The sequence below is a fragment of the Atta cephalotes genome (genome assembly GCF_000143395.1).
Source record: "Atta cephalotes unplaced genomic scaffold scaffold00041, whole genome shotgun sequence".
Lineage (NCBI taxonomy): Eukaryota > Metazoa > Arthropoda > Insecta > Hymenoptera > Formicidae > Atta > Atta cephalotes.
The window spans coordinates 1324743-1350746 of record NW_012130105.1 but is presented as its reverse complement, the minus strand read 5'-3'; the positions used below and the strand labels follow the sequence as shown (position 1 = coordinate 1350746).

General features: G+C 34.7%; 1 protein-coding gene across 1 annotated transcript in view; it reads right to left on the bottom strand.

Annotated features, from left to right (window-relative positions):
- Window positions 1-26004, bottom strand: part of LOC105622179 (cytospin-A) — a 62217-nt gene that overhangs the window by 1321 nt on the left and 34892 nt on the right. The window contains exons 3-10 of the mRNA XM_012203608.1: window positions 25513-25668; window positions 9054-9384; window positions 4330-4698; window positions 4040-4252; window positions 3506-3961; window positions 2931-3366; window positions 687-2591; window positions 31-225 (exon numbers count right to left, since the gene is read on the bottom strand). Coding sequence (XP_012058998.1) covers window positions 31-225; window positions 687-2591; window positions 2931-3366; window positions 3506-3961; window positions 4040-4252; window positions 4330-4698; window positions 9054-9384; window positions 25513-25668 — 4061 coding nt within the window. The remainder of the gene's footprint in view (window positions 1-30; window positions 226-686; window positions 2592-2930; window positions 3367-3505; window positions 3962-4039; window positions 4253-4329; window positions 4699-9053; window positions 9385-25512; window positions 25669-26004) is intronic.

Below are 26004 nucleotides of genomic sequence, written 5' to 3'. Positions count from 1 at the left end.
ATTTATCCCTAAAATTGTATGATTATTTACCGGCTTTAGCTTGTTTCGTAGCATTTTCGATGCTCTCGATCAAACACTTTACAGAAAGCCTAGAGTCCTGACGCGAAATGTTCGCTTTCCTACGAGCAGCGATTTCTTGTTGCACACTCGTCAGCACGGATTGTTGAGTCTCCGTCGGCGTGCTGGCCGGCCTTGTAGGCGGTTGTTGTATCACTTTTTGGTTTGCTGAAAGAATTTCCAAGTACTCATTACAGCACTCAGCAAATCGCCGTATACAAATAATTCCTCGAACAAATGATAAGAAAGCAATAAGCCATAAATGTTTATACATAAAATAAAGCACAGGTAATCGGTAAGTAATATATACTTGGACGATTTCGAAAGTCTCCTTAATTTACGATGAAAGATGGCATGTTCATACGGATTAATTCAGTGAGGACAATACAATTTGAACATGATAGAAATAATAAGTGAGTATAGCATATAAAGATATCGAGAATTCGAGAAACACAAAGAAAGCTGAGTTAACAGTTAATCAGGAGACAATATGAGCGGCACAATGTAGGTGCTAGCAATGCGAAGATACGCCAGTCTCGTATTTTTCGCTTAGACTGAGAAATCGGGACGGACAATAGATCGAATTTTTGCGATACAAGCGAATTTCCCACATTAAGAGAGCGACTTACGGTCGCAAGATTCGCTCATTTGCTGTCCCGACAGCGTCTGCAATTCCACGTCCTCTACGATCGTCTCAAATTTTTCTCTTAAGGATGACGTTCGTCCCATCGATGGAGGTTGATCCGATTCCAAGCCCGCATTACTTTGCGACATCTTAGGTTTCTCGCTCTTCGTGCGAAGATTATTTTCGGAAAAAGTCGTTTTCTCGATCTGAGAATCGTCCTCGTTTGCATGTATACTACTTTGCAGGAATTTTATACGATTTAATCGATTTATTTCGCTTAGATTTGAATATTTTGATTCTTGTAACTGTTCAGTACATGCCGAAGATGTGACTTGTTTTTCTTGGTTAATGGAGTATTTTAAGATCAACTCTGAAATCTCTGTTTCTTTCTCTGAAAGATTATTCAAAATTGATTTACCCGATGAAATAACTGGGATCGATGAATAATATTTAGATTTATACTCGATTTCTGAAGGCGTTAACAGCGGATATGATTTCCATCTCATTAGAGGAGCGCTTAATATATCATGAGAACTCTTTATTTTCTCCCATTCATTATTTGTATTCTTCGTTAATTTTATTTCGATATTTTTATCAGAGGGGTTTGGTATTTTTGATTCTTCAAGCGTGTCAAGAACTTTTTTATCCTCTGACGTATCATCAAGAGACAAAAATTTTGTCGCAATTTGGTCATTATTATTGAATGTTTCTCCTTCTATTGTTTCATTTTTTACACAAGATCCTTTTGATAAAAAAGATTCATGATCTTCATATTTCATTCCTTGTAATTTTTTTTCGTTTTCATGTGTTCTATGATGATTGTCAAGTTCATCTAATGATGCATGATTTTTAATTTGTGATTCTGCGATCGTTTTTGATTTCGAAGTTGTTTCAGTCAAGATAGAGTCAATTATTTTGCAGCTCGATTTTAATTCAGATCTTTTAAAAAACAGCTTTTGTCTTTGCTCAACTCTATCACTTTCTTTTGATATTACACACACGGAGTCTGAAAGTGACTTTATACTCCTAAGATCTGGATCTACACGTAGTTTCGTTGAGTTGCTCGCTGTTGCTATTGTATTATTTAGAGATGACGGATTCTTTTCGATATTGATTAAAGAAGGCAAACTCGTGCTGACTTGCGGATTACTGTAACTTCTCTGCAATAGCCTTCCCATTTCTGGATCGACCTCGAACTTCAGGTCATTCATCGAGCTCTCCACGCCAGAAAATATATAATCTTTTGGTACGAAGAATCGACTATTGGAAATGTTAATGCCGTACAAGCCTCCATTAGCGTTTTGAATACTACGAATGCTTTTCAATAAGGAACTCTTGGCCACCGCGTTTTTATCGGATGTGTCCGTAACGGTAATGTACAGTTTCGGATAATCTTCCGCGATAATTGGAAATTTATCAGATGAATTATGAGTTTTATCAAATTCACGGTCGTTCAAATAGAACTTTGACGACTCGTTATTCAAGACTTTTAATTGTCTCGAATTTTCATTCGCTAAATGTTCGATTGATTGCACTACTCCATCCGTAGTGCAATCAATATGCTGGCTGTCGATGCGATTCGTAGAACTGAATTCAATCTTCTCGTCGGAAATTAATTTGTCCTCCAATTTGATAGTTTCCTTGTGTGCTGGCGCGCCCATTGTGATAGCCAGGTTATTATTCGATAAATTGTGTTCGTTTTGATTCGCAGTATTGATGTCTTCAATTCTCGCTTTATGTGAATCCCAATCGCTCATCGTTGCTTTGAATAAGCTATTTCGTAACGCGTGTTTTCTCGCGTCATACCGCTTCTTTAGAATCATCCGACCACGCTTTAGCAAAACACTCGCCATTTTTTCTTTATTCCCGTTAGTGACATCGAGTGTTTTGCAACTCGCTACAGTGCTATCTAGTACGCAGTCCGATTAAGGAAAAAAGGAACAATTACAAAATTAATAAAACTCTCACAAAATAGTTATGTGTATATAAAATAAATTAAAAAAAAAATTAATATTCGCATTAAAATAATTTCATTCTATTAAAGAATATCCTTTTTTCCAACTATTACAAAAATCCTTTCGTATGTCTTCTTTTTCATAGAGTATTATGTGTTAGTATATCATCTTATATAATACATTTTTTTACTTTGTTAACATTATGTCTTCATAATCCTGGACGTTCGTATCACAATATACTATCACATAACAGTTTCTGTGTTAAGAGAAGTCCACAATTTCCGCTTGTTTACCTTTGTTAAGTTTATCAAGTTGTGCCTCCAGCGCTCTCAGTTTATCTCTCTGTGCCTTGTTCTCCATGACCACGCGTTCCAACTCGCTTTGAGCTTCAGTCTTGAAGTCGTTGGCAACTCGCACAGTCATCAGCAAATCTGTCTGGAACTGCTCCCACTCCGCGCTCTCCTCCTGTCTCAGCTTACGCTCGTCAGCTAATGCGCGCTCCGACTCATACTGACGCGTTTGCGCCTCGCGCTCCCTGCGTTGTGCTTCGCTCAGCGCGGCTTTCAATTCCCGTTTATCCTCTAGGTGCCGTTGACACTGCGTCTGCAATTCCGCCAGGGAGTCTCGGACGAGCTGCAATTCCGTGCTCACAGACAGCCGCTCATCCTTCAACTGATTCAGTCTGTACTCCAAGTCGTCTATGGCGGATTTCGCGTTATTCCGAGCCACCTAAAATTTTATATACATAAGCTATCTTTTTTTTTCATTATTTACATGAAAAATTACAATGAAAAATTTGCTTCTATTTCTCTCACAGTTATAAGAAAAACCAGTCGTCATATTTATTCTACATACAAAACAAGCGTACTTTATATTCTTCCTGAAGCTGCGAATATTGATCTCTCAGTCGATCGAGATCGCAATGTGAGCGTGCCAACTGTTCCTGCAATGCTGCTGCCTGTGTTTCGAGCGTATCCTTCTCCCTTCTGGCCGCGTCTAATAATTCGTCCGCTTCGCTCTTATTCTCTAGCTGCCTTGATTGCTCCAACTCCTCGATCTTAGCTCGCGCGTTCTCCAACAGAGTCGCTAATCTACTGATTTCTATACTCCGATTCGCGCCTTCCTGCCTGGCTTCCGCCAATTCCATGTCCAACTGTTTTCGTTCGACATTCGCTGCGTCTACCGACGCTTCCAGTAACTCGACACATTTCGTCAGACGCTCAGTCTCTGCTGCACTAGCATCAGAGGTAGCTCTTAGATTCTTCAATTCACTGGTCAATTCTTCCTGTTTTTGAAGTAAAGTCTCTCGTTCTTCTTGCGCACTCTGTAATCATAACAAGTAATCAGTAGTTAATAGCTTTAAACTTTTACACATAAATAAATATAAATTTAATGCACTTACTTTCAAGAGATCTACAAGTTTCTGTTCTCTTTCTGTATTATAACCCTTAGATGCTTCCTGTGGTTGTTCCTCTCTTAAAAGTAATCCTTGTAAGGTGTCAACCTTGGAACGAGAGTCTTCTAGCTTCTCTGTCTGACGGCATAGTGACTCCAAAAGAACTCCCTTCTCCTCGGTTAGCCTTTCATTATCTGCTTGCAATTCTGTCAGTTGTGCCTGCGTAATTAATTCATTATAGAATTTTTCTCATCTCCATACATGTCTTTTTCGATGTCAATAGATAAGAGTCATACCTGCAAATCGCTTAATTCTTGAATAGTTGCTTGCAATTCTTCATTTGTAGAATAATGCGTTTCCTCCATTTGTAAGATCCTATCCTGCAAGCACGCAACCGAAATCTCAGACATTGAGCTGGAGGAATGCTTGTCCCAGTCCGGCGTGGTGCACTGAGCTCCTTCCTGAGATGTACTGATGTTGTGTACAGATCCATCGTCTTGAGGAATGGCGATAGAGGCTGGTGCAGAGTTGTGGAGCCTCGAGGCATCTAACAACAGTTGCTGTTTCTCTGAATCTGACAGTGGAGAGTGTGCCACGTCCCTGAGACGAGCACGAAGAACTTCGTTTTCTTCAGTAAGACGTTCTAGCTCCAGACTATGCTGCTCCTGTTCATCAAAATAACAAATATATGTAAACTCTTGCTCGACAACTCATATAAAATGACAGAATAAAACAATTTTAAGATACAAATGCAACTTCAAGCAAAATCAAGTTCTAAAGCGTCTACATCAAAACAATATCTCTGTCCACACTAATTATTTAATTACAGTTGTAAATCAACGTTTAACAGTTGATCTTTTTGCAAATAGGGCAATATTCTATAAGGCAATAGTCTGCAACACTCAGGGGAAAAAAGACTCATAAAAAGCTCGAAAAATAATCATAAAAGCGACGACGTTCGCGATCATAACATTCGCGGCCTCGCCTCTGTTTGGGAAAATATAAGAAACGACGCCGCGAATAAACGACGCTTCGTAAATATTAAGCACCGAGGGGCCGGAGGGGGAAGAGACACGGAGCCAATCCGGATTCGAGGTTAGAGTCAAACGACATGCGAGCATTCGACGAGGACGATACACGCCGGTAGAGTTGGAACTCGCGGTTTACACGGTGATCGCGACAGCTCATAGCTCTCCGGGATGGGCGAGGGGTTTACCGTAGGCGACGAGAAGCAACGCTTTTTCATATCGAATCCGCTCAGCCTCCCCGGCTCTCTTCCTGCGTAAACATCCCCGCTGCCGCGTTCTACGCCCTCTGGCTTAGTTTTCGAGCACGCAAAAACGACTCTTCATGCCCTTTCTCTCTCTCTCCCTCGCCTCCTCTCATCTCTCTGTCACTTTCTAATGTTCTAACGGTTACGTCGGTTACATGAGCCTGAGACTGAAACTGGTATAATTTCCGCCGAGTTCAGATTGATTCAGATTTCTGACGCTGCGGCTGGTCAAAAATGATCCCTGCGGTCGCTCGCAATGACGGGAACGCGAATTCATTGAATTGCGAATTTTCCGTTTATCCGCAACATCAAAAATGCAATTCGCGTTCCGTTCATTGTGTTAACGGAAAGGGTTCTACAATCATTCTAGCAACGATTATTGGGGAGAGGAATCACACAGGAGGGTGCCTCCTGCGAAACAGTTTTGTAGTCTTTGAAAGAATATAATAGCTGTAGATTTTTACATATTCACATGTGATGCTTGTTTCATTCATGCGATTAGAATGAAACAAGCAAAAGAAAGGTTGGCGAAAAAAAAGATTTGCAAGTATAAAGGAAACTGGGGGAATAATAGAATCATTAATTTTATTTTTCATGCAATGTTAACACTTTGTCGTAGAATATTTTAGCAATGATTCTTCGAGGAACTTTTTGGAGTCGATATTTTTAGAAAAATTTTTAAGATTAAAAATAATAAACTTTTTATGGATTAAATTGTAGACGAGAAAAGTGCGATTTTCTTAACAGAAAATAATTTGAAACTCGGATATCAAAATAAGTACATCAGATGTTAAAAATAATTTGAATAAATTTTAGAGGAACTATCTGAAGATGTAAAAGTCGATTGCGTTAAGTAAATAAATTATTCGAACATTCTTAGCATTTAAATTTTAAATAGTAAATGATATACTGTTTAGAGTGAGATTCCATTCTAATGAATTTGGATATTACTGATATTAATTTTTATTAATATTAAATGGAAAAGAATAATTCGAATAAATTTAGGACTATCGACTCAAAATTGATCGAGATATAAAAATCAATTGTATTAGATATGTAAACTTTTGGAACATTTTGTAGCATTTAAATACTAACAATTTGATGTACTCTCTAAAACTTTTGGAATGAATTGTCACTCTGAAAAGTAAAATGTCAAAGATTAAAAATTTAACTTTTTCAGAGATTAGTCCAATTTTCAAGTTTTTTTTGAACTTTTCAAGAGTGAGATTCCAAATTTATAGATTAAAGCTATAGCTTTTATTAATATTAGATGTGGGAAAATTGAAAGAACAATTCAAATAAAAAAATGGAGGATCATCGACTCAGAATTAATCGAGATATAAAAACCAATTACACCAGGAAACGAAATATATAGAACATCCTGTAGCATAAAATCATAATAGCGAGATATCTTTTACTGGATCGATCTATTTAACCGCAATTTAAATGCAAAGCGGATATTTTTACAGTCGGCTGGTCGTCCTCGACCGTGCCTTATGTTGTCTTCCTTGTATGGTCGCGAAAACGCGAAAGGAAGGGATGCAGGTATGCACGTGCGTAAGGGACACGTTAGGTATGACGCAAAGGGGGAAGGGAAGAAATTAATGCGGGACGTCAACGGCAGATGAATCAGAGCGGCGCTACAACGCGGTATAATTCATTCATCGACCGTATTTTGCGACGCACTCGCTAAATGTGCTTTGCATTCCACACATTATTATTTCTCAACCGACAGAAATGGAGTATCGACGATACATTGCGTTTCAACTGCTCGAAGATAATATTTTCCTTGAGTAAAGCAACTACAAATAATGAATTAATAGGCTGAATTTTAAATTATGTCGGATTGGTTTAATTTTGATCAATTATTTGGAAAAATCAATCAACTTTAACTAACCTAAAATATTTTATATATCTATTATAATTCGAAATTCAAAGAAAAATATAATGATGGCAACTATAAAGGTGATAACTATATAAGTTTTATATGTAGAATTAAAGTACACAGTTGAATAAACGCAATATGGTTGCAATAGTTGTAAAATAGTTTATTCAACTATAAGGTATATATTCCTTGATATATTGATGATGAAAGAACAATTTTGCTAAAAATATTAAAAATATTAAAAAATGTAGCTAAATAGATTTGAAAATAATTTTACTGGCCTTAAAATAAGATAATATTCAAATTGATTACTAGAATGTCAAATATTTTGCAACATTGCTTGGGATTCTTATGTAATTCTTCTGATGATTCAACAAAATTATTTTCAGATTTGTATCTAAATTTTTGGATACTTCAGCAAAAATGTTTTGTCCTCCTGCATTAATTCTATATATAAAACTTATATAGTTGTCATCTTTATATATTATGTCTTTTTCTCTGAGGAAAGGAAACGATGCAGAATTTTAATAAAAAGATATTACAAGTATTAAAATTTTTTATTTAAAGCGAAACAAAGCGCTTTATGCATAGCGTATAAAATAAACAATAAGAAATTCCACCTCTTGTATATAAAAATAAACGTCCAAAATAGCGTGCTAAAGTTGATTTCATTGGAACAATGCAAAATGAGAAGAAGGACAAACGCGAGATATTATTATAGAATAATACTGAATCATATGGAGAATGTCCGTGACAACACGTTTTTATTTATATCAGTTGACTTTTCGCTTCTGAGCTTCTAAGGAAAGAACTTCTTTAAACCCTTTTGCCTTCAGGACGATTTTAAATTGCCGTTGACCTACTTAAATGTGGAATCATGAAGATGAGAGAATACAAGAATAAAATAAAATTATTCGCATTTAAATGTTCCAGATTACAGATTGCATAAGAAAAATGATGCTTGAAAAATAATGATCAGTTTTAATTTTAATAAAATGTTATAAACACATCGAAAGGAAAGTTAAAAAGTAATTAAGAGAATAATCAGGATAACATAAAATATACATCAAAAATATATTTCGTAAGGTCTAAAATATAAAAATCGTGCGCGATTGACCTTTCCGAATAGTTGCTAATTTTGATTTAATCCAATATAAAGATCCAATAAAAATCCAATAAAACATTCTTCTTTTTAAATAAATCGATGTTAGATATTTTGATATTGAGACAAAAATACAACCAATATTATATAATAGACAAATTTGAATGTAGTAAAGCTTTTCAAAGAAATCACAAATTAGCAGAAACATCAGATATAACTTTTATGAATAATCGTCACGCAACTTACAGATATTACAGGGAAAAAAACGATTTTGCTGAAGTATCTAAAAATTTAATTAGATACAAATCTGAAAATAATTTTGTTGAACTATGAAAATAATTATATAGGATGCTCAAACTAGTTGCTAGAATTCAAAACTTTTTGCAGCATTGTACATCTTGAGTTGACAGTAGTTTTTTTGTAAGTTGTTTTCATCTTAAATTTGTGTGATGAATTATTATTAAAATCTTTTAGAGTACTTAATATTTATCACTTAGAATAAGTAGTAAGTGCGAGAGCATAAAGTGCTTGAAAATAAAACTATGAATCTATGCATACGTATCTATTACCTTGCATACATAACGCATAATGCATAAGAAAAAATGAACTAAAGTCCTTCATTTCCTTATTTTTCATGAAAAAAAAAGACTATCTTTTTTTTTATGTTTTATGTATTACACATTATGCAAAGATCTGTGCCATAACAGTTGCTCCCAAATAATTAGAAATTATTTGTCGATTCGATTTTTCAGATGCTTACCTTGAGAGTAGCCAACTCAACACGCAGTTCACGCAGCTTCTGACCATCAGAAATCGCGTCACGCAGATTCGTTTCGAGACGCGCGCGATCCTTACGCAGGGCCTCGACCTCGCGCTCCAACTCCTGCATCTTGGAGGCCTTGGCAGGGCCCTTTGTTGCTGTCGTTGCCTTGGGTCTGGCCGGCTCCTTGCCCAGGGAGCCGGCCCAACTGTTTCCAGTCGGTGAAACGTCGCTCTTTGCCTCCAATGAGGAGGCGCTCGGCGCCTGGCACAGCGACGCCGATTGCTGCTGTTGCTGTTGCTGCGCCGATTGCTGCTGGCTGGGCTGTCCTCTGCGAAACAGCGATTTTAACCTCATCATGGTCACTCGACTGATCACCGCGTAATTCAAATAATCCTGTTTCTCGTAACACGAGAAAAACACTCCGGCGAGAGTTCGAGAGAGGAGAGGATATCGCGAAACAAGATGATTTTCTTTTACGAGCCAAGTTTTGTCAACAAGAAATCTTACGATTTGGAATGGCCCTTGTCGTCAATGAACAATGATATCGTCGATCGTTCTCGTCAACGGTTTAAATTTTAAGTGTTTCCAGAACTCGGACAAAGAGAAAAATCGCGAATCGGCACGACTGTCATCCTGTTGTCTTTCTCCTTCGATTACGACGTAACGAATGTAATTCGTCCCTAGGTCACGGATACAAGTTCCTGGCGACTATCGCGAGCGCGGAGGCGTTCGATAGACAATCTTGTCTCCTGATTAGATTCCCTGGAAGGACGCGATGTGTCGGCGTGTGATGAGACGACTAAATACACGTACGCCGCCAGGGATGTCAATTCCTTTTAAAAAATATTCCTTAAATCAATATATAGGTTTCCGATGTCACATTTACGTAAAAAAAAACAGAAGATTTAGATCACTTCCACAACAAGATTCTTTCGAATTTAAAATGCACTCCGACAGCTTATTTAGAACTCTTATTGTTAATCTATATAAGGATTATTTAATCCATATTTATACGCGATGATACAAATAAAAACAGAAGATTTAAATTAGCACTTCTACAACGAGATCTCTTCGAATGCACTTCGACAATCCACAGAACTTTTATTATCGATAAATATAGAAATCTATTCATATTAATTCATGCGAAAAAAATAGAAAATCTAGATTATCACTTCCGCAATGATGAGATTCCTTCGAATTCAGAATGCACTCCGATAGTCTGCTTAAAACTTTTATTGTCGATCCACATAGAGATCACTTAATCCACACGATTAGTGTCACTTTGAGGACAATTGCAAAATCGGAGTACTTCAGTCTCGAAACTACTTTACGCTCAAAAGCGATCCATTATCAATTTAAAAAAAAAAACAAATAATTTATACTTCTACAATTAGTTTCTCTAAAGAGCAATTCTGAAATTCAAGAATTCCTCAATCGCTTATAAAGTCCCGAATTTCAACACGTTTGAGAGAACGGAGTCATCAACGGAGTGGATCACTCAGTCATTTCCGCGAAAGTTATCAAATCTGCGATCGAATCCACGGACAATCGATTTGAACTGCGTCAATTCTCAGAAGCGCAGAAAAACTTTTATTCTCGTTAAAGAACAGTTTCTAGGCTACTCGATTTACGCGTCAAAAGCCTCAGAGCACATTAATCAGATTCCCAAGTCCATCGCGCGACATCGGTCCCACCTCCGAACGCATCCAGGTGCGTCTTCCAATGCGTTGAGCCTCCAGCGCGTTTCGTCGCACAAGGACCGTTGTTTCGATCAGCATCTTTGTGTTTCAGGCCGCGGTGACTGTTGGTACGGTCCCCTCAGGAGCCGGCTTTCTCTCGTTATCCTTCCGTTTCAGGACGCGCCGATGGCGACGGCGACGTTACACGACACGGACAAACGATCGTCGCATCGTGTGACGCGTACTCGCCAAGGAATTTCGATATTCGTGCGTGAAGCGAGCAGCCTCGAGCTACTTTCTTCCTCGATCCACCGAAGAATTCTCGCAGCTTCCTCCTCCTTTGAGCCTTCTCTTTTGAGGATTCTCTATCGTCAGGAGGAATGAGATGATCCTAGTGACCAACGACGTTGCGTGGCGACCACTTGTTGCTTTTGGATTCGGCCAACGACCGCCGAGATGTTTCACTGTGCACGCCGCGGAAGGACGGCCGAGTGTCCTTGCGGTGGCGCGGGCCTCTCAAGGATCCCCAAGGACGACGCTCGTGCGAGTCGAGGACGGTCGACGAGATGGTTCCTCGAGAACGATTGGAATTTAACGAAGTGAGGGGAATCGTCGTTTCTCTTTTAAAATGTTTCTTGGATAATATTTTTGATGTAATTAATTATATTAATAATTTTCAGATATCACGACGATGTTCCGAACGACGTTTAAGGAATTTCTCGATTCAAGATTCAATTTAATCGGTTGTGGAGCACCAACGACGACGCATACCGGACGACGGTGCATCGAGTACTGAATACACGAGCCGACAATCGTCCCCTCCCGTATAATTCTATCCCGTCCCGCTTCTCTCCTTTCCACTCTCAAGTTGTGAGTTGCGACCAAGGCTTTTCTTAGGCGGCCGCCTCGCCGGACTATACGAAGGGCCAACGAGTTGTAAATGCAGCCAGAGGTCGTACTTGGATCGCCGCATTCGTCGGCCATTGAGGAATTCTTCTTGTCGCGAATTCCCTCGTGATCTGCGCGTCGCCTTTTAAAGAGCGCAATTGCGGACCACTTGCGAAATAGGCTTGTCCAGATCGAGAGATTATAGACGCACGTGGGATGCGTGAAATTCAAATGTAATAACACTGGATAGTGTCACAAATTAAGCCACACGTGGCTATAACATAAATCTTTGATGTCCATTTCTATCAATGTAGATTGACTATAATCTCGGTTTAATTTACGTTTTCATCTTTTTCTTGTTCTTACACGAAAATGGATTTTGTCGAAATATCTAAAAATTTATAACTAGATCTAAAAATAATTTTGTTGAACTATCAAATTAATTATGTAGGACACTCAAACTGGTTAGGTTGCTAGAATGTCAAAATTTTTTGCAATATTGCTCATCCTGTTTGAGTTTCCTACATAATTATTTTGATCCAACAAAATTCTTTTCAGATTTTATTTATCTAAATTTTTAGATATCTCAGAGTAATCGTTCTTTTCGTGATAAGCAAAAATAGATAAAGAAATTAAACTGAGATTAAAGTTATTCATTAATAGAAATGAATGAGAAACAAACAGAGAACAATTTTGCTGAACTTTAAAAATTTAACTAAACACAGATCTGAATTAATTTTATTAGACTAATCATATGTAAGACGCTTAAGTGGGTTGTTAGAATGTCAAAAACTTTTTGCAGTATTGCTCGTCATGCTTGAGTTTCCTTTATAATTATTTTCATGGTCTATCAAAATTATATTCAGATCTATATCTATCTAAGTTTTTACATACTTCAGCAAAGTCGTTTTTTCTATATATACATACTAGTTTGCATGTTGTTACATTTAACAATAGAGTTTCGTATAGACTATACAGACTAAAATTTTAACGAAAAAAATCTTCCCTGAATACTGAAAAATTTGTGCATCATTTATCGCGCCGAATTCTCATCACCAATTATATCTTTAATTTATTATTTACATTATCGAGTCATTAAGCAATTATCTCTTTGCCAAACAAATTCTTTTTTCTTCAGAATATTTTCAGTTTTCGCGCAGCAATTGACTTTTTACAGTTTTTGGAAAATTCAATGCTTCATATTGACCTGTTAACTCTTAAGTCTGAAAATTTTTTTAAATCTTCAGTTGTGAACTATGTTTCATGATTTACATGCTATTGTACATAAAAAACGGTAATAAAACGTAAGCAGCTAATCACAATAAAGAACGTAAAACAGTAACGTAAACAGTAACAAATTCGAAATGTTAATTTAATTGTATTGCACTTACGTCCTACTGTTTAAGTTTTTTGTGTGTCATATCTTTAACGAGACCGACGTCTTAAGTAAATGCATTTGCGAAATGTCAATTAGCGGATTCGTTAAACTAATCGCCAACACTGTGTGAGCTGTGTGCGTACATAACATGAAGAAAGGGTTAGAGGTAAGAGCTGAACATAGCAATCGTGGATTAGCAATCTCCGAGTGGCTGCTATACACGGTCGATTGCCCTTTGACGCGCTTCGATCACTCGGAATCGCGTCGATTTTCGATCAAAGAAGAAGGAGAGTGGGAGAGATAATTGCCCGGTTGGGACGAGAGGGATAGCCGTCGAACTCTTGGGAACGGGTACGCGCCTCGTCGTCGTCGAGGATGGCACGATATCGGGGAAGAAAAGGGAAGGGAAGAGAGAAGCGGAGGAGCTGCTTAAGGAGGCCACACGGAATCCGCAGACGTCTCACCGGTCGACCAGTTTTCTCATACGGTCGACATATGGTATGTACCCGGTGGCCGAAAGATCTTCTTGCCTTCACAATGCGAGACATGAGGTAGATAAATCTTTTTTTGTCATTCTATAGCTACATTCTTCATTATTTGCAGACTAAATCAAGGTTGTGATAAATCCTTTTTAAATTTCATAACTGTTCTCTGATTTACAGACGAAATTTCATAATTGTCTCTGACTTTCAATAATGAAATTTTTTACATATCCGTCCTGATTTGGAAACCGTTAAATATTTTGTTAAGAGATCAATTTAATACATCAATGTAAATTATTATTAATGTTACTGACATTGCTTGCATTTTTAATTATTAAGTTGATGATATTCCAAAATACAAAACAGCTATTGCGTAGATGTAACGTACATATATTGAACTTCTTTAAAGCCAGAGAAATTTAAAATCAAGAATTTTAATTTTCTAAAAAATTTTATAAAATTCCCTGATTTTTTAAATTTTCCTGATCGTTTTCAATTTCCTTGCCAATTCCTTGATTTTTTGATTTCCAGTTTTGTATTCTATAGATGCAGGCATCTCAATTTAATTAATCTGTTTTCCAAACCTACTAAAAATAAAAATATCTAAATTTACATGTATTTTATGCACTTGTATATTATGCACGTAGGCAATGTAGTTTCGCTTCGATGAGTACTCGTAACTGTATCTGGACGAGGAGAACAAAGAAATTTTTATTGGAGCTCGCTGAGGGAGTATATAGGAATGGCATGCTCGAAACATCAAACCTAACTGTTTACCGCTTGCTAGATGGTCGAATGACAGGCACATACATATTGCTATCGGCCGTGTTTAGTTATTATCGATGCGTCAGTCGTAAAAGTATTTATGATATCGTTACATGACTAATGCTGGTTCGCTTCTCGAAATTTATCAGAACAATTTGTAAGTATAAGAAATCAGAATAAGACAAAGTCAACTTTAGACACGCGACTGAGACATGAATCTGTTTATGTCTATTATAATTCCAACTTCTAGACTGATAGATTACTAAACATAATTAGGAGAACATATTAGAAAACGTTAAATTTTTACAAAATTCTACTAATGCCGAAATATAAAAGAATTATAACGATTTCTGAGAATCTCCATTTTTTTATTTTACAAATTTTATTTCAAAGAAATTATTTTTTATTTAACAAATTTTTTTGAAACAATTTTCAATTCTATTCCTCTTTGTCAAACTGCGTCGAGTTTTTAATATTAAACTACTTTTAATTTATTTCAAAGAAATTATTTTAACATATTTCTTTTTATAAATTTATAAAACGGAAAGTTTAATATTAAAAGCTTGATGTTTCGACAAAGAAGAATAGAATTAAAAGGAAGACGTCGCATATGCGATAAAATCATTCGTCCGCGATACGGGGCCCCATATCCTACAGGGGCACATGGAATATGCTGAGGGCCCAGCATGGTGTTGTATTTGCACGTGCACCGAACCTCCGCCCGGGGCAAACCGGTATGCGTTTTTCCGACCGACGGAAATACGACACTCCTCGACGATGATCCCCCGAGTTCTCTCGTCAGCGGGTATATGAGCTGCTACAATAGTTATGAGTAAAAATGTGCTCGGAGTTGCCAGATTTCTCCGCACAATACATTTCGACGATGCGAAATCTTAGATTTCACTCTCCGCAAAAATATCTCGCATGAAGAACAGTAAGAAAAAAGTAAGAATACTCGACACAAGTACACTGAGAAAAAAGATTGCTTGACTAAATTAATTTAGTTCGTTTAGGAAAGAATTATCGAGTGTGTACTGATCGCCTAAATCGTACCTTATCAATATTAGTACTTAATATAAATAACATTCGATAACAAAAATATGAAATAATGCTAATTATACAATTAAGTAATGGCTTCTAGAGTAAATCAATAGAATATTTAAAAGAGCATGTAAGCCAACTACTGAAGATAATCTAATAATAATCGAAACGTTTAGATTATTATTATATTGTTATAAATAAACTTAATATTGTGTTATAAATAAACAATATTAAATATTCGCGATAAAAACTAGCGTTGGTTTATATGCTCTTTTAAATAAAAATATGAAATAAAGTAAATGAGAAATAATCAATAATATAGGCAAATATTTAATAGAAAAATTTAATATTAATTAAGTTATATTGTCTTGTTTTATGTGTTAGCAACATTTGAAAAAGTCGGGAACATCTGATATTAATTTTTGATCAATTTAGCTAATAATATAATATAATTATACAATTTTATTATCAATTTTTGTAGTTTCATAGTAGAAGGCTAGAAGATTATTGTATAAGATTTTACATTCATTGCATATAGATATATATATGCAATTATTATGAAAATTAAATTGATACTTTTATAAAATCAAGTTTCATAAATTCACGAGAGAAGACTAATAATTGATAATAATAGAACTAATAATTGATGTAAATACAAATATCAATTACAAAAATAAATTCAAACCGGTTTTACTTCAATGTTCTTGTCTTTTCATTAGTGTTATTTAATAATTACTACATACTTGATCTTTTTTCGATAAATTATTAAAATTAAGTATTAGTTAATTATTATATTAATTATTATGTATATTAATTAATGATTTCTTTTATTTTAATCTTATATTTTTAATTAATTTCATTTGTAAATTCAATTCAAAGGAGATTCAGGCGACCGATTATCTACATTATTTTTTTCACAGAGAAATTATAAAAAGATTTAAAATAAATAAATTTATTATTGATGAAAAGAGAGAGCAATATTTTAAAACAATATGGTGACTTTTACATCATAATTTTATATTATTAATGGTTCGACTATCGATCTCTAGACAAGTAGACGAATAAACAGCAACGGTTGCTATTTGTGCGAATCGACACGGTGTTGATTTTCGTGCACGTGGCGAAGCGATGAATACGCTTCGCGATGGTAACGTCCAGAAGATGAAGTGATCGAGACGGACGTGAAACTTTGCAGTCTGATCGTGCGATCACTGAGATAACGCGAAACAGAGACGGCACTGTACCCTCTGTGTGGCATCCACAGACCGTTCGATGAGATTCCGTTACGATGAATACCGATAGAAATTTTCGCCCGTTAGAATGAAGCATATTACACTCGATCATTAGAAACAGAACATAAATTTCCATTATTTATCTCTATAAATATAACTGCGAGATTTATGTGACTTGTTTATAGAACATGTATATTGAATTAACATGATATGAGGAACCAAAAATGAAGACTTCAGACATTCAAAATTAATTAATATTAAAGATAAAGTGAGCGCTAGAAATTGACACAGAGATTGATACATATTTTTTTTGATATATTTAAGTTTAACAATAGTATTTGAACGGTTTAGCTTTAATTTGAGCCTTTAATATTAATTCATAAATAATGATTTTTTGTGTATATTGTAACCTTGTCTAATTTTGTTTAAAATAAAAGATTTATCGAAAATACGAGATGTTAAGTTTAATACAAAAATTAATCAATTAAATTTGTAAGATTGAAGAAAATAACAGATTAGCTTTATTGAGAGATGTGAAAGTTAAATTTATTAGATAATAAATTTAACCGGGATAAATTTATTAGATAACGCGATGTTGCGCTTGCTAGAAATGTTAAGCGGATATCAACGAATTTATATCAGAATCGTGTCGTCATCATGTCGTAGACGCCAATTCAGATCTTACCAAAAAAAAAAAGAAAGAAAGAAAAATGTCTTCGCGTCTCGGAATTTACGGACCTGTTTATTAATCATTATTCATTCAGCTATTAATATTTCAATATCGTATCACGGTGACGCGTAAGCAATTATTAGCACGCATACCGAAGTCGAAGACTGTGATACGATTTAAATTTCATGCAGAGAGTGCATGATACGTGTCGTCGTCGAATTCGATGAGCATTGCCTCATGAAAATTATACATTGCAATCGCAGTTTGAGATAAAAGTGTTTGTCGTGTCGTAAGTTACGTGGCCTCACCTGAGAGCAAACACATTTGCATATATAAAATCGCTAAAGCGCGTTTTAGATTCAACACCTCTGATTCTCGACTAATATATAATAATTCAACTTGACGCATTTAACTTTCTAAAATGAATCACGATAAATAAATCACGATAAATTTACACTTCAAGTTCGAAATTTACTTTTTCCTTATTGTGGAAAGAATAAAATCGTATTTAAGGGGATCTTAAAGTCTATTTTATTGATTCAATAAGATTTATAAATACGATTTACGTGTCACTACGTACTACTACATCAATACCGCACGCACACATACATACAAATTTTCTAACTAATTAATCTTTTATATCAGATATCTAGGTTAATTCTAAAAATTCAATATTGTTTGTTCATGTAATCCCTAATCTAAAAGAATGTTTTATACGTAGAAAGTATAAAACTTGTATATAAAACAAATATTGTCGTTGCCAGAAGTTGATAACAAAATTATAATTTTTCAACTCTTTTTTTACATAAAGTCAATCAATTTGGACTACATTATACTTTAATTGTGGAAAGGGATTTTTAAATCGATAAATACCTAAAAGCACTTTAAAAATACTTTGAAAAATAATCGATAAAACGATTTTAAGACCTCCTTAACATTGAAGTTGTAAAAAAATGTATTCAGTTATGTATACGTATTCAGTTATGTATATCAAGGCGTTTTGTGATATCTCGTATCTGTGTGTTGTTTCTTATTTCAATTATGCGATTGATTTATCACCTCAGTAAACTTTTATTTAGAGGCTGCAAAGCTATTATGATTATTACAGCATTGCATTATTTCGACCAAGAAAAAAGATCAGGAATGAAATTCTGTTCCATTTTCAAGCGTACATAATTGGAGGTCGCATGCGAAAGAAAAAGAAACGAATTGCGTTTTGCCGAATGGCCTCGCTCATATGTACCTTTATCTCACTCGAACGAGACATAAGTAGATATCCTTATCGCAAGGTGTAGGGTACAAGTCGGCTATTCGAGAAAAGTATCGACCGCTGATGTCATTCTGTTCATAAAGGTGTTTCTGGTCAGAAAGAAATAAATGCTTTTGAATCGCGCATTAATTTATGCAATTGTCATAATTATGAGAGAGAAAGGCGAGGTACACGTACTATAGATGATGAACTATCGAAAATAGATGCTCAAGAATAAGAAAAAAAAACTGCCTGGGAACAAAGGAGACAAAATCTCTTGAGAAACACCCGGGAGAAATCGGAAATATAAGAGCTCGAATGAATACGAGAAAGAAAAAGAAAGAGAAGAAGAAATAGCGTCATTTATTGCTCTGTAAACATTCTTCAGCAAACAACAGTTATTATAACAGTTGTATATCACATCATGTACACATGCACGTCATGAAAAATTGTGCACGAAAATATGTACGATTCCTCGAGCTCTATTTAATATTTCCCACTCTGATTTTTATCAAAGAAAATCCCTTTGTATGATTCATGATTATCTTCTGAACCGTCTTTAGCTTCTATTCTATAACTCTTAATCCAGAAGTACTCACGTCATTTGTGATGGAAGGAGGAGGTCAAAATCAAACTAATATATAAACGTATATATAAACAAAAATATTAGAAATATATAATAAACATAAAGAAATATTTTTTTTAAATATATGAATTTCTTTTAATTTCTAGTAATCGAAAAATATCTTTTTATGCATAAAAAGAACGATTTTAAAATATCTAACAATTTAGCCAGATATAATCTATAAAAATAATTTTTAACTGGACGTTTAAATTTTGATGATACTATAAAAATACTTTTAACATTCTAACAACCTATTTGAGCATTCTATATAATTGTTTTGAATATAATGGTCTAACAAAAATTATTTTCAAATTTGTATCTATATAACTAAACTTTTAAATACTTCAATAAAATCAATTTCTTAATGTTTAAAATATGTCTGAGTTTATAATGACTTATAGATTAAAATAACAAAATTTTGTTCACACATAAAATATAAATAAATTAAAATATGACTAAAAAAAATTGACGCTTCTACGCCTCTACGCATCTAAAAGTCACGCCTTTATGGATTAACAACAACATTAATATTGTTATATCATTACGCAATCGTTTTACTATACATAATACCTGCATAGTAATAGTTAGTATAATAGTACGGACACTATCTATTAAGAGAGTAACAAAATAGAGGTACAGGAGTTCACGATGATCGACGAAGCGAGGCCTGCCTGTCGGTGGTTGACACGCGGATGGAAGCGTGACGATAAGGTCCGGGTAGCATTTTTTTCGAGAGTAAACGACGAGACGAACACTCGCGTGCTCGTCTCATCGTTTTCTTTCTCTGTCTCGAATGCAAAAGAAGTCAATTGGCCTTTGCCCTTCTTCGGAGACCCTTTCGAGAGCCGCTCGTTTCCTCCGCGCGACGAAGGCGACCGCTTAATCGCTCGGCGCACAGTGGCCGCTCTGTCGAGTTCTATCCGCCTCGCGACTAACTCGAGGGACAGCGTTTAAACGCTCGATACATCACGACCGTGCTTATTCCCTCTTACGACGTCGTTAAATCGGATACAGACGCCATTGAGATCGCAGGATGTCATCGGACGTGGAATAGACCTTTGTATAAAATCATTCCTTATGCTGTCTCTGATTGTACTGTCTCTTTCTCATCATTCTCAGATTTTTCACACTTGATTATACGACTCGAACTATCGGATTTCTTCTGTCTTTAATAATGTTTGGAATTAATTCTCTTTATACAAAATAAAAATATTTCCAAATCCATTTCGTTATTCCAAATCCAATGCTCGATATAATTGAAGTTGTTCAATATTATAAATTAGTGAAAAAACAAAAAATTAAAAAATGTATAAATGCATGTTAATTTTAAAATTAAACTTGAAGACATCTAAATTTATGTCAAAGGATTAAAAAAAATAACGAGTAGTTTAATTTTAAATGTTTCTTAATATTTTCTCGACTACATAATATCAGCTTGCAAAATAATTACAAATTATAAATACCAAAAGAAATTTAAAATTAAACTGTTAGTCTAATCATTATTTTAAATGTTTCAACATAAATTTAAATATTTCCAAAATCAACTTTAAAATCATTTTTCGCTTTCTCACGTAATCTTAGAATGCTTTTGACGAAATAAATACAGTCGGCATTTGAACTGTTATAATAATCCGGACGTCGCGAATGATGATCGCAACGTGTTACGTTGAAAAGTGAATTTCTGCCTGGCGTATCACGCTCTCGGAACCGCTTTTGCGAGAAAAATCCAGTTACTCGCAGCTCTCTTACAAGTTCATTCGCAGCGTGTGTCTTCTCTCGCGGTTTTCCGCGAGTACGGCGCAAATTGCGGCGGATACACCGGCGCGCGTCGCGCCGCCCATTGACTTTTGATTCACTGGGTATGTGGGTCGGAGTGTCGAGCGCCGCTCTCATTGCCAGAGTGGGTCGTCGGTAGCGATGGGCCTGAGACCCACGCGTACACGGACATCAGCGCTCAAGCATTAGCGACTATCAAGAGATACAAGAAGTCTGTTATAGCGACAATTTATGCAGCGTACACCATGTCAGATTTGCGATACTAAATTTATGTACGATAGATACATACATTATGTATGATAGATACGTAGAATAAAGTCAAAGAACTCTGAAGGCTAAAAATAAATGCGATATGTTCATTCATTGGAAAAGTCTGGTTGCATTAATTGAAATTCTGGTAGATTGAATCATAAAGATACAAATCAGAAACGTAGTTAAAGCAAGAAATAAAAGACTAGAAAAAGACATACTAGAAAAAGGATCTGGTTGTATTAATTAAAATTCTGGTTGAAAATGGGACAAATCAGGATTTTTTGATTGATTCTAATATACATATTTAATTCTAGTTGAGATAACTAGAATTCGGAATGATATGATCACAGTTTTCTGGTTCGTTTATTTTCAACCAGAAATTTTTCTCAATGTACAGAATATGAATCATAGAAATGAAAATACAAATCAGAGCCGACACTAGATGATTAAAAATGTCTAATTATTTAAAATGTATAATAAAAGAATTCTAATGTATACATCATGAACACCTAATGTCGTTTCTCATTGATATTTTCATTTCTATAACGTATAATTAAATCTAACAAACATTTTAATTGGGATAACCAGAAATTCAATTATGATAATCAGAATTATAATCAAATACGTATGATCGAAATATGTATGATCAAATATGTTCATACTTTTGTTCATATTTTTAGTTAACAACCAGAACATTTTTTTTCAATATCTCAATTTCCACAATTGCGAATTGAATAAAGACGCTACCTCATGACATGAATTTAAGGTCTTCGTATTCAGAAGAATATGAAGTCGCAAATCAGCTTCATTCTTTAAGCGTAGTGCATTGCTGAGCTTCAGCTGTCGCTTTGCCTCTCGCGAGCTCATAAGTAACTTTTCAAGGGCCTGTCATCCTGTCGACAACGCTTCGCATTGAACTTAAATCCAGAGACAGACGGGCAGTCCTATCCATATTTTTGTTGGAATTTGTAAAGTTAAAAAAAAATCTCTACTTGAAAATGCTTATATGCTTAAAAAACTCTAAAGAAACCTTAGCCACTTTAGAGACTCTATAGGTAACAAAATTTAGCCACAAGTGATTTGTCAAAATCCTACGAGAGAGACAGGTATATAATTTCTAGATATATATACACTATTAAAAATAAAATGTTAATTTCAATTTAAAGATATATAATGGACTTTTTAAGATGCAAAAATATTAAAATTAACATTTTTTTTGAATAGAAAAATGTTTTTCAAGTTTCCGTCAATAGCTAATAGCTGAATTTTCTTTATTAAAATTAAGATGTGTGATTTAGGAAAAAAAGGTCTGCAAGTAGAAAATGTTGACGTCAAACATAGTTTCGATATCGAGATATTATTGTAGCCTCAAGGTTTAAACTGGTTTAAACCTGCGGTACGATTGTCCGCCTCCTTTTATCGGTGAGCGATATTTCGAAAGATTCGCAAAATCCAGCCACTGAGGAGCGAAAAATGAGAGAAAGTGAGCGCAAATGCGAATCACGCGAGACGCGAATGTGCCTCGTAGCGTACTAAGAAAATCCGTTACTAATACAACAATGTGCAAAAAATAATAATTTTCGATCCCAAAAAGTCGGTTATATTTTTATAAATTTTTAATTTGTTGATTCGATTTAATAATTCTACTTTAATATTTTTCCATCCAAAATAATTAGAAAAATCATATTATGCAAAAAAGTTATATAACTTTATTTTAAAAAACGGCGATAATCTTTAATTAACCTCAAAAAATCGATTTTTTTTATGGAAATTTTTTTCGATGGAATTTAGAGGAAAGGCGCCCCCTGTTACGAAAGGCGCCTAATATGAGACAGTGGCGTTTCCGCTAAAATGATAAACGCTATCTATTTCACCATGACTTTATTGAACTTAGATTGATAACTATTTAGTAGAAAATTCATTATTAAATCATGCCTGTAATCATTGTAAAAAAAGATTTTAGAATTTGAACATCTTCAAGTTTCATTGAGATGAAAGCTTGTTTATTATTTAATAAATACATATTTGGCAATAAATTCTTCATATAGTGATAAAGTAATATATTAATAGAAAAATACAGGATATGTTGAATTGTTTAATTACAGAAATTAGATTTGATCGTAAAACCATAAGGTGTGAAAATCGTAATATGAGATATCCAGGGTATTTCTAATATGAAATAATCCATGCGCCTATATTATAGTGAAAATCGTTGCTAAAGAGTAAATATTATTATACAATAATAAAAAGGACAACCGGAACGAACATCGAGTGCCTATTTCTGCTTGATTTCAACTATCTATAAAGACGAGTTCTGGATATAATCTATATGTTCATTTTTCATGCATGCCGGCTGTGTTTGTTTGCATTTTAGAAACATGAAATAAGGTTTTTTTAATTGCAATACTGATATATTTTGCATTTTACTGTCGATTTCTCGGAGCATCTCATATTAGAAGCACAATTTTTTGACTTTGCGATTTGCTCGCTTTTTACATTTCTTTAATTTAAAAAAAATAGAATTGAATTAAATTTTATATAACGTTATCTTAAAGTTTATTAAATTCCTTTCAAAATGATTTATTATTTTTTAAAATTCTGCCAATAAACTTTTAGCATTTATCCAAAATGAACTCAGTATCTCATAATAGGAGTCTTTCTTCTAATAATAAAATATAAAAAAGATTGTTCTGTTCTTTCTTATAGATTTCGAACTTTCATCTGTCTATCCATTGACAATGAACAAATATGCGATTTTCTCTTCTTCATCTTATAGAGATCTCACTCGTAAATGTCACAAGATTAAATAAATGCATCGAGAATATATTATTACGTGCCACCACGTATATTTTATTATGTCGATAATTATCGTTGAAACTCGTTTCAGCAAGTCTGACGATTTATTTATTTCTATAAAGGTAACATCTGGGTTCGCTGAACTCGCGTTATAAATCATTAATGAAAAATTGATATGCAACTGGCCGAACATATTTTCGTCGAAAGATTGATCTGTCGATTTCGCGCAAAAATACGACGCCAATTAAATGCTTTTACCGTCACGTGTTGATCAATCACTTTTTTCATACAACTTTATGATATATAAACTATTGTAAACGATAAGTGAACGTAGGATTAAAAAAAGATAGAACTATAAGCAAATTCTCAATTGATCGCCAAGTGCTGTAGCGTTCACTTCGAAATAAAAATTGACAGATACGGAAATAGTTTTAATACTGCACCAGATAAATATCGAGGTCATTCTCACGGAGAATGCGCCGTGGCATAAAGCAAGGAGTGCTAAGTAGATATTAAAAAATATAACGTGTTGTATCATTAAAATTCAAGGAAAAAAATGATAAAACGAAAGAATATTGAAATTGTGTTGAAAATCTTAGAACGTGTATGGTTAATTGGCACTGTCTCCAATATATATTTATCTTGTCTATTTTGCTGTATGTGTTGATTATAGTCTACAAGTTTTTGACAGTTTTTAAATTTAATATTATAAAGTATGTATTGCACAAAGTTTGGCAAATATTATTATCTAGTGCGTATAGTCAGATCTCAAACAGATAAAGATAAATGAATGTTGGACATTTTTGTTACTCAGATTGATTATGATACTTTTATATCATTCCCTTACTCAAAAATCTACATACATAATTAAAAAAAATATGCTTTTCAAATTATTATCATGAAGTAAATAAATATTATCTTATCTCTCAATCTCTCTCTCAAACGTGATCCAACATAACTTCGCAAAAAAATCATCGCAAAATATTTAAAAAAATAGAATGATTTTTAAGTTGATTTTCAAGATAAAATAAAAATGAACAAAATTATATTTTAATATTAAGAATATATTTTATATTATTTGATTAATCAAAATGATTTTTGACGTGTTAAACAAGTTTTTTCTTTCTTGAAAAACTTAATTTTTTTTAACTTGTATTACTTTTGAAGTAAACTATACTATATGTATGCTTAAAATAAGATTGTAGGAAAACAGAAATAACTGACGATCGCACGAGTATCATGTTTTCGCGAGAATTCACCTGTTACATAAAACGGCCAACATTATATCTTGACATCAAGATCGGACATTCGTCCCGGCGATCTGGCGAGCTCGGCAACGATCTCGGTGAACCGAATAGAACCGGGAGATACCCGGAGATAATATTCGTAGAGATATATATCCTTAATTCTTGTACAGCATGTGGCATCGAGAAATCGTGGGGAAAGGAGCCGTTGGGTCATCGAACCCCGTTCGCAAGAACTAGCGACGAACGAGCGCATCTCGCGCGCGGCTCTTTTTCTCGTCTCTCCCTCTCCCTCCCCCCTCTCTTTTTCTTTCCTGGTTTTTTTTACAACAGACGAGCGCACATGCGAGATCGCGGGAAACCATGCTTGAGGACTCACTTTAGCTGCTGATCCCCCGGCTTCGTCGCCTTGCCTCCTTGGACGACTCTTCTCGCCGGTCTCCGCGTGCTGAAGAGCGACGCGACCGGATCCCTTTTCCGCACCGCACTCGGCGCTGCTCTGGATGCTGATGCCGCAGGCTCAGCCGGCTTCGCCCTGAAATTCGCATTAATTGCTTGTGGATTAAACTTGAGGATTGATATTTTTTCATTAAGTAACAGATGCATTGATCCCGGCGCGCTTAATTGGTTGAATCGCTGATTAATTTTTCTTTTCGCAGAGGCAGTGATGAAGATGGACATTATCTTCGAGGCGTCGCATTATATTAATATTAATTCTTTAAAAATTACATATATATATATATATATATATATATATATATATATATATATATATANAAGTAGTACTAGTTAGTTAGTTAAGTTAATTTAAATTTAATTAAGTTAAGTAAGTAAGTAAGTAAGAAGTAATTATATTATTATTATTATTATT